The 10,992-nt window shown below is 39.3% G+C and overlaps 1 protein-coding gene across 1 annotated transcript; it reads left to right on the forward strand.

Annotated features, from left to right (window-relative positions):
• The first annotated feature begins 2,236 nt into the window (after positions 1-2,236).
• On the forward strand, positions 2,237-9,877 carry fbxl22 (F-box and leucine-rich repeat protein 22). The gene is given in 3 exon segments (XM_042412358.1): positions 2,237-2,306; positions 2,309-2,684; positions 6,537-9,877. Coding segments are annotated over 3 exon segments (795 nt in total). The 3' UTR covers positions 6,886-9,877.
• Positions 9,878-10,992: the final 1,115 nt, after the last annotated feature.

Below are 10,992 nucleotides of genomic sequence, written 5' to 3' on the forward strand. Positions count from 1 at the left end.
ACAGTATATTTGAATTCAACTGCACAATACAAAGTTATGAATTATAGTAATTACAGTATAAATTAATTGATCCTGTATGTTAGTTTGCTGTGAAAGCAACAAGAAAAATTAAACCTAAAAAAGGACAAAGTTAAGGACGATTGAAGTTGAGCTGAAACTATAATTGGATTAGTCACTTGACAGAAAATTCATCTGCAACTATTTTAATAATCTAATTGTTTAATTTTTTCAAGCAAAGGTATCAAATGTTTGATGGTTTCTGCTTCTCAAATGTGAGGTTTTCCTGCTTTTTCTTGTCTTGCTTATTGTTCAAACAAAGAGGCGACATGAAGATGTCATCTTGGGCTCTAGGAAGTTGTGATGGGCATTTTTCACTATTTGTTGATATTTTATAAATGGATTGATTAATCAGTAGATTATCTGATACTGAAAATTATTTGCAGCTGTAAATGAATGACCATCAAAAGAATAACTTCCTAATCTCACCTATAATTCTTTCAGCCTATACTGTAGCTGGGTGTTCTTTCTTTATACAGTTTTATTTTTATTATTTTTTTATTTTAAAGTTTAATTGTAAAGTGTAAAATAGACAGACTGGGTGTAAGGTACGGTGTTCATATCAGGAACTGTCCTCTTCACCTGTTGCGTCATTAGATTTTGTAAGCTATCAAACAACCTCATTATGGCTTGTAATGGAAAACATCCTTTGATATGTTCAAGTACAACCTTAGAAAGAGAGAACAAAGTTTTAGCAAGCCTTTTTTTTTTTTGGTTGTTTTTCTCTTCCCTCTCACAAACATCTCAGCCCACACACACACACATAAGAGCTCCCCTCGAGACACGTGCCAGCTAGTCAGTCTTCTCGCTCAAGCAGAAACAAGCACTCCTGTATGCAGAGGAACAGCTGCTCGTCCTCGCCTGCTCACAGGTGGCTGTGGGCTCACTACTGTCCCCATTAATGACACAAGTGGCCTTTTTTACCTCCTTTTTTTTTTCTTTTAGAGGCTAGATCACAGCTGCTAATAATAAAGCTCACATTGCGTCATGTTTGGTAGATCAGAAGTCTGGTTGGGGACATCATGACACACTGAGTCACCGTACAGACTAATCAGTCACTCAACAGTGGCATTTCCCAATGTCTTTTGTTTTTTGGAGATTGGTGATAACAAGTGGAACAGGACATAACTGGTAAAGTAACAGGGCGTAACGACCGAGATATAATGGTATTCTGCCTCTTACCATCTCAATGTGTCCTCTGTGCTCCAATTGAGCAATTTCAAACACACATACTGAGTCATAGTTCTCTATGTTCTTTTAGGCAAGGTGCTATGTAACACTGTGTGCCCGTGACTTTCACTCACACGCAAGGCTTGCCAGGTGTAACTTATAAAACGATAAGGCTCTGTAATTATCCAGAATAAGAGAGGGAAGTTCTTAGGTCCCAAAAATGGGTCAAGTCGTACTGTACGGCCTCTATTCAGTCCAGCACAACAAGTGTCTACTCCTATGATTGTAAAACTTGTCAGCTGTTGATGCTGCGAAGAGGCCAATTCAACTCAGTCATTTGTGTTTGTGGTGGTGCTGTAGTGGACTGCATTATGCTGTAAGGTGTTTCTAACATTTTTGCTCCTCTCTATATGAAGTGGACATTTAGCATGTTTAATTTTTTTGCACCAAACAGCAGCATATCTTTAAAAACAAATATCAGAATTGAAAAGGCACACATGCTTTGAATAAATCTGATATGGTTTTATCACAAAAAAAGTTTGATTACTAGTTAATTATTTAAAAAACGTGTTAAAATTACAATCACTACTCCTCCCTCATTGAAAAATATTGAATTTGAAAATGGCTTTAAACTGTCAAACTCACATACACACTGTGAAGTTGAAATTACTGTAATACAAAACACATTTTCAGAGTCTGGACAACTGAGAACTTTAACCAGGGAGGCATTAATTTCAGGGTTATTGTATAGCAGTATAGTATTGAGGTGTTTCTCTTTATTGTGACACTCAGTGTGTATGTGTATCTGAGAACTAGGCCAGGGCAGTGTAAACATCTGGCTCAGTCCAGTGGGCTGCTTACCGCCTGTTGAGAGCCATGACAGATGGAAAAGGGAGCGTATGGCTTAAACACTTCCATCTTTGACTGAACCAGCAGTTGTCTTCCCAAAATAGCCTTCACTCCACGGCCTTATATGTGCAGGCCTCCAGCGTGTGCCTGAGGAGGCATCATGTATCTAGGCCACACAATACGGGCTGTGGGCTCATTGTTGCTGCCTACCAGCAGGTCTATCACCGCCGCAGGGACAAGGCCTCTCTTGCTGTCTTGGGAAGGCTCACCATGCATCTCACACAGCTCAACCGTGAATGTCTCCTCCACCTTTTCTCCTTCTTGGACAAGGACAGTCGGAAGAGTTTGTCTCTTACCTGTCACCAGATGCGTGATGTCTTCCTGGACCCCCGTCTTTGGAACCTGCTCCACTTCAGCTCCCCTTGTCAGCTGAGGTGGGACAACTTTGTGCTGGGACCTTCTCTGCGTTACTTGACTATTTGCTGGTACTCCAGCAGGGTCCTGAAAGTTTGCAACATTGAAGACTGGTTGAAGACCTCGTTTCAGAAGGTCATCTGCAGTAAACATGAAAGCCTGGTCAGCAATTTCCTGGCTCATGTCTGCCACATGTGAGTGTTTGTGTGTGATTATGTATTTTGGAATGATTTATTTTTTGTCAGTGATGAAATAGACCAACAGAAGACAGACAGAACAACACTAGCACCTCAAAATATAATCTGTAATGTAATCTGAAGCAGTGGCTTGTAAACACTTTCTTGGCTTGTAAACAAACTCGTGTCTGCTTGTGACTTCTCATAGCTCTCATAGTTTGGATATATCCAGGAGCTGTGACCAGTTCAACCAAAGATTGATTGAACCTCCAGTACTTTTGAGTCCTCAAGAATTGTAATTATCCTGTAATTCACAAAAAAAGGCAAAGATTATTTTTTTTAAAAAGTGTGAAAACAAAGTAACAGAAATATGCTTTTTTCTGCTTTACTTTCCTCTCACGAACGCTCATATTTACCTCGTGACCACTTGAGAACTGCTGATAGAAAGCAACAACAGTACAAGCCACAGCGAATACGACCACAAAGCAGAAAGAACACCACTCTAAAACAGTCACAATTACATAAACATGAGAAGCTTTACAAAGGTATTTTGGATGTTCGAGATTGTGTAATTGTCCCTGTTCTATTGTCCGTTGCTGTTGCAGTTGTTTTTCACAAGATAATGTTAAAATGCTTTACAGGAGCCTGAGGTTTCACACAAACATTCAAAAGTTTGTCTTCAATAATTTAACGTTTGCTCAGATGTCTCCTGAAAATGGATCACACAATTCCTGGGTTTTTCAGGGTCGTTCACACCCACCACAGGCAACAAAACTGTTTTCATTTAGCGGCACATGGCTTACTGAAGCTGCCATGTTTAGCTGTAGGCAGCAAGGAACAAAATCATTAGAAACAGATGGTGTATCCGGAGTTGGCTACAGAAACAGAAAAATGACACATCTGTGGGACTTTTAAGACTGATTCTATTAACTAACATAACTGTGGTCAGATATCAAATTATATTTATTGAATGATGTGATAGTTGGATTTGATAGGTCACTGTAGGACATGCCAGCTCTATTGGCTTTCAGCCCTGTGCGTGGCTGGCTGCATGCAGGAATCAGCCTGGAGAGGCGTAATGAGGTCTCTGGACAATTTCTTCAAGGCAGCCAGTAATAACCGTTGATGTGAGGGAGCCTGGCCACCGCAGCTGGCCGGGACAAGAGGAGGGAAGAGAGGCAGGCTCATTCGCTCAGTGTATGACCCTGTGAGGATTTCCTGTATTGTGAAATTTGAGACATGAGAGCTGTGAGACCAGTCCAAACTAGAACCACCTACTTTGTCTGGGCCCTGTATCTCAACACCCTTAAGCCACACTCATGGCATACTGATAAACCCTCCCCAAACTGTCTGAAGGAGAAGAAAGCAAGTGCACGTGACAGAGTGGGAGGGGACACAGTGAAGCTGTGGGGGTGATAAAGAGTGATTTGGCCGCGGACCCTCCCAGTCAGCTGGAGACTGGAGATTTACGCAGGCAGGTGGAGCCTACAATTGGCTCTTTGTTGCTGTCAGAGGAATGAACATGTGCGTCTGTCTCTGCCTGCCTCTTCCTGGATAAGACTCTGCGTAAACTCTGACGCCAAGCTCACGGCTGTCCTTTTTTTTTTCTCTTCTTCATGGAAAAAAACTATAAAACATAGCATGTCTTTGGGCCTCTTTATAGTGTTGTTTCCAGTGTGATGCTTCTCTAATGTCAGGTGACTAAATCAGGAACTAAGGAACTTCAATTTTTATTATCTTGAAGGCACAGTACTAAAATTATACAACATGAATTAACATGCTCAACATGCCATGTAGTGTGGGTTGTACAGTGGGTGGCACAAGAAGCTTTGGCATAGTTAAACATTTTCATTGCAAATTGAAATGTACACCATTTGAATAAATCGATGTTTTCTCCTGCAAAACAAGTGCCAGCATAAAAAAAAAACACATCTTGGGTTACTATTTAAATTTCAAGTTATGACCTATGCTCACAACTTGCTTGCAACTTTATTTTTAAAATATTCACTTCTGAATTTAAATTGAAAGATGTTTGAAACAAACCCTTCTACTCCCATTTCACCCAAGGAGCTGAATGTGAAATCTATGTCGTAGCTCCTTTTAGAGTTCACTGGATAATTTGACCAGACGAAAAAACTGTTAGGAAACCAAACAGGTCATTAGAGAGATGATTACAGGTTAAGCAGTGTAGTTAGTGTTCTGCTGTGGCCTCAGCAGCAGAGATTTGTCCCCAGCTCAAACCAGACTGCCCCCCCACAGTTTGTTTTAATTTGAACTACATAATGTCTTAAACCTAAATGGAAAGAAGGACATACCACAGACATTTTTATGGCATACAGCATAGACAGATAGATGGATAAATAAATAAAGATAGACAAATGACAAACAAGGGAATACACAAACCAAAAATGGCTGGTGAGAAAATTCTTCTACATACTGTAGCTGGATTATTACTGCACTTACAATTTATTTATTCAAATTCCAATTTTAGATTTCAGAAGAAAAAAAACTGGAGTATTTTTTTCAATCAGAGGGTGCAGTCTTGTAGTTGGGACATGTTAATAGAAGACAAGTGTAAATGTGTCTAGAAACAGGACTAAGTAAGTGAGTTTGCCACCACAAGAGGTGCTATTAGCCAGTTGCCTGATGTTAAACATTACTTAATGTGTGTGTGTAGGAAAATAAGAGAGTAGAATCTGATGTGGACATGTTAAGATGAGGTGCACATACAGTAGTTACAGGCCTTTGTTTAAAAAAATATAAGAAAAAAAAAAACACTATGTGCACAAAGTAAGGGGAGGTGCCACAACAGGGTGGATTATGTAACAAGAGTTGATGACGTTTTTATTCCTTTCATGTTTACCTCTATGTACCTTCTCTGTCGAGACACACTAACTGTAGTCACTAGAGAGCGACTGAACCTCTAAATGCCACCAGCTTTGAGCTCTTTTCATACCACCGCTCCACCTCCCCTTTTTCTTTTTCTGTTTTTGGTAATGTCAATACGGTGCAATCACATCCTCTGATAAAGCCCCACATTGGCCCCATGCAACAATGCAGTGGGGCACGTGGATTGACTGCTATCCCATGTACAGAGATTACTGGGGCAGTACCCTCAACACTTGCAGGCAACTGGAATATGTTTGGCTCACATGTGGTAAAGTGGTAAGATTATGTAAGTCTTTATGTAATCTGCATCAGCAAACGTGAATGACATCCTCGATCTTTTGCCATCAGAGTGTCTGTGTGCCAGCTCTATACCACAGGCCTGCCAGTAGGCTGCAGTGCACCCCTGATAGTGGGTGAAAACATGCTGTAAACATGTTTTTCACAGCAAAAATTCACTTTAATTTGTAGAGGTCATTCCTGAAAAATGAAGCATGAAAAAAATGCATTTTTGCCATGTTATATTTCATCAAATATCCTGTTATTGTTCTGTTCAATAGCACCATAGTCCATTTATTCACAAAAGCTTTTTAGAGGACGGAAACACATATGCCCAGAGGGACAGTGTGTAAAGAATAGACAGTTTGGTCAGGGTATTAAACTGCTTTATCATTAAACAGATCATGTTTCTGCCTGTCTGTTTGCATTCACATATGGCAAAGATTAGTCCCTGATCTATATGTTCTCCTCTGAAATCTGATTGTATTCAAGAGACCCAAAGAGTATTTATTTGAAAATAAACGCACACGCCAAATAGCATTGCTTACTTAGGACTAGTCCTTCTTTAAACAAACTAATCCCTCCCTACTATATGATATGTCCTGAGGCATGACGTGCAAAAATAACCACAGGCAGGTCTGTACTCCATCACGTGTGTGCAAACCTGTCACTGGGTGATGATGTTGACTGCTGTCTGTGTCACAGGTGTCCCAACCTGCTCTCCCTAACCCTGTCTGGCTGCGCACACATCACTGACCAGGATGTGATCTCTGTGCTGCAGAACTGCAGGAGGCTGCACCACCTCTACCTGGAGAATTGCGTCCGCATCACTGACAGCATATTTGATGGAGTGGTGGCTCATGGCGTCAGTTTGGTGGAAGTGAGGGTGGACTTCTGCAGGAACATCACCCAGGCGGGGCTGCAGGCCGTCAGAGAGAAGAGGCCGAGCATTTGGCTGGGTGCGGAGAGAAGCGCAGGCATGATCCCCGACAGCAGGCCCGAGGAGGATGTGACGCTCAAGAGCACTCTGCAAAAACTCCTGCAGTTCTCCTGATAGAAATGCTTCTAAACCTTTACACATGGACTTATCATACATAGACATGGCTGTGATGCTTTTATGCTGATTTGTATCTATATTTTGTGTTTTTGTACCCTTAAGGTCGAGATGGAATGAAAAATGCCTTTTTAACCCTTTTAGATCACATCACCAGTCATATTGTGCTTCCTGTAAAACAAAATATGACATGTGCTTACATAGGCTTAAACCAATCAATTTCAACCAATTATATCATGACATCCACCCATTAATCGGTCTTCAACTTTTGGCGGCAAAGAGTGAAGATTCACTACGACACGCCCACTTTTCCACATTCAAATACATCAGGATACAGAAGTTTCATTTGGACTTTAACATCTTTTTACATAACACACATTAACTATGAGTCTTACTTACAAAGACATGCACTTCCTCAGCTGTCTTTATTCCAGAGAGAATTACACACACACAATAAAGTCTTAACTACACATGTGGCCTTATCAGTAATGTCAAATCAATACACGTCACTGATAAGGCCATTACACAATTTCATTGTTAATACCATTAGATAGTTTGATTAAAATATCACACACGCCTATCTCAGAGGGTTTACACACACCTACACAATAGAAAAGAACAAAAGACATAAAGGTTGCACTGTGAGATCCACCTCTGTCATGGTAAAAGCATGTCAGCGATGGGAAGGGTTCTCCAAGGGCAAAGTGGCCCTGTGCCTGAGCTGTGATTGGAATCGTGTTATATAAGACTGTGAGACATTCAAAAGTAGGTTGATTAGGCAAGTGTGTCTGTAAATGCCATGTGACAAATTTATTGCAGGCTGCTGCTGCAGGGCGCTCCCTGTCCTGTGAGTGCATATCTGAAGAATCACCATGTATTCAAACAGAAGGTTAATGTAATAATAATAAGAGGAAGCTTTTTTTTTTCTATCCCACGAGAGCGTGTGTTTTTCAGATATTGTTCAGAGGAAAATACTGTATGAAGCAAATTTTCTGTTTTCTTTTGATATTTAAGAAAGGTCAGAATACTGTGTGTTTTTCTATTGACTGTGTGTTTTTATACTGACTCTGTGTTTTTTTTTAACTTATTGACTTTGTTAAAGAAAATTTTCCATCGCTTTGTCATGGACAATAAAGTTTTTTAGAATATAAATCGGAATTTTTATAATGATGACAGTTTTTAGATTTGTATTTTTTATTTTAAATGACTCCCATTCTGTGATGGTGTTTAACGTTTCTGAAGAAAAGAAATCTTAAATAAGGTTTTATTTGTCATTGTAATTAAAAACAATTCCACACACTGTATATTTAATATGATTCCATCTCTGTGGAATCATATTAATATACATGCAAAATGTTGGGGCTGTTGACATCGACTCTAAATTGCATTTTGTAACAATATACAGTACTGTGCAAATGTTTTAGGCTAAGAAGTTTAGATTCTTATCTATCGTGCAATACCATCAGCGAGGCATCTAATCAGGGCCAAATTTATTCTGCAGCAAGACAATGACCCCAAACATACAGCCAGAGTCATAAAGAACAATGTTCAGCCACATGATATTATGATATGCCGCCCCCATCCTCCCCACTCACCACCCACAGAGCCCTACATGAAGAGACAGAAGCAACTGAGACGCCTAAATCCACAGAGGAACTGTGTCAAGTTCTCCAGGAACAACCGACCTGCCAAATAATTTTAAACACTGTGTGCAGGTGTACCGAGGAGAACTGCTGCTGTTTTTTATATTTAGATTTCATTTCAGTGTCTTCTACTACATTTTGAATGAAGATAATTGATAAATAAAAACTATTTATAGCATTATTTCTGAAAGCATCCTAACTTTACTTTTAGTGTCTCAAACTTTTGCACAGTACAGTATATCTGAGGAAATTGTATCCTATCACTAGTTGATTGATCTGATTGGTGATTAAACAAAAATGAATTTGTATTTGAACTCTGTTTAAACATGTTTGGGCTTGGTTACATGAAACGGAATGAGCTGAGGAATGTGGTTCGAGTGGTTTAGGCAGCAGCGTACATTTCAAAAACTCCAGTTGGCAATTACAGTAACTGTCATTAAAAAAGCATCAAGAGTCCATCGATTGTAATTTTTCATCCGAGTGATACCAAAATTTTGCATATTGAGTTGATACTGCAAGAGTCAGAACACATTTAAATGAGATAGAATCACAGTATTTACAGGATTTTCTCCATTTTTCTGCCCTATACACACATGGCATCCCTATAATATATCTACACAGTACAGCATGTATCAGGCTTACTTCAAACAAAAAGCGCCCGAGGATGAATAAGGATAGCATACATACTGTAGCATGTTCTCTTTTAATATACAGTAATGTGCTGTTTTCAAAGAAAGTCCCAAACCAAGTGGATAAATAAAACTCTGCTGCTTTACTGCACCGAGACAGAGACTCACTGTTTAGAGGCCAGACAACAAATGCTATATTATTTACTATCATAAATACACCTTGCCAGGATAGAGCTTTAAGAGTTATGAGTTCCAGGTGGGGAGACTCCTGAGGCACATCCGGCTGCCTACAGCACTCCAACACAATAACAGGCCTGAGCGTTAGACACAACATGACTGTATCAAAGCGTCTGTTTCCGCTAGAGGCAGATTTTTTTTAATTTTTTTTTTTATGGCTGTATCATTTCAAAAGGAGACAATCTTGAAAGACCTGTTGCCCAGATGTCTGTGCTTAAAAGCGCTGCTTTTTTTTTGTCACCTCACTAGTAGGTTTCATATATAGTATGTGTTACATCGTATGACTCCTCATTCATGTAGCTTCTTTAGTCTATCTAAATTGTGAATAATGCATTCAAGCCCAGCCTTCGCTCTTATGGAATCCAGTGAAAAGTAATAATTTGTTTCAATGAACAAAAGGTCAGTTTGTGCCTGAAAAGAGTGGCTACTCTGTTGAATATCATTTCATTAAACAGTGAAAGTCACACTCAGTGCTGAACAATGTTTTTTTGTGTGTGTTTCTGTGTGTGTGTGTGTGTGAGAGAGAGAGATTTGATATTTACATAATTATGCAGAACCATAAACACATAATTAGGAAATTCACAGTATTTGCTGCTCAGATCTCACACATTTCAGGAAATGCAAATGCACTTATACTAGATCTGGTGTAATTTAAAGCCCTCATGATCAAATGGACCCCCACATGCGCCTGTCTCCACTGTGGAGTGTGAAGGAGCTCGAACTTGTTTAAGCAACCTTGCCTGAGGAAGGACAGACTGACTTTGGGGGGTCGGGAATAACTATGTCTTCAAACAGACCACACTTTGCAATTACAGTATATCCCTCCTTTATGAGAACAGTCTGGCAGAAGGTTCATCTTCAAAAAAAAGTGCTTAAGTGGAATATTGTGTCAACAGATTGCTAGTTGAAGCTTTACTCAAGATGAAACAGTTGATTTTTACGACACTGCTTCAGAGAACATACAATATTTGAAAAAAAACTATGATGATTTATTTGAACTGCTTGAGGAGTGTTGTCACATTGCCAGTCTTTCTGGTAATATGTACTTTTAAATATGCACATTAGTTGTAGCACTTGTATTATAATATGCTTTTTTTTTTAGCAGTCTAACTATTTATTGAGTTATTTTATCCTGTGTGTGTGGTTGAGATCTGTGTGTTTGTGTGTGCTTTGCTTGATATACTTTTAAATGATCTTGCTTGATGAAAAAAGTTTTTTGAACTGATCTTCATTATGTTGCTTTTCCGCTGAAAGCACACAATTGTTTAAACGCTGCATCTACTGTAGCTGTTTGCCCTAAATGTTTTCAATAAAGCTTCATACAAATAATGCACCTAACAAGTTCAATACTCTGGAAGAGGTGCAAAATTGTGGTAAAATAAACACTCAGGTTCAGATTTTGCAGGTTTATCTTCTATTCAAATGCCTTCAAGAACAGAGAAGGATCTCTGCTGGACACAACTAAATGAACAGCAAAATTTAAATTTTGACAGAAAATCATGTCAAAGGCTGATTCCAAGGGATTGATTAAATTTGTTACGCTTGCTTCATTAGAATAACAAATTTCATTAAAAAAAATTCAGCCGAGGGAAACTGTT

This window comes from Thunnus maccoyii, chromosome 5 (assembly GCF_910596095.1).
Source record: "Thunnus maccoyii chromosome 5, fThuMac1.1, whole genome shotgun sequence".
In the NCBI taxonomy this organism is placed as follows: Eukaryota; Metazoa; Chordata; class Actinopteri; order Scombriformes; family Scombridae; genus Thunnus; species Thunnus maccoyii.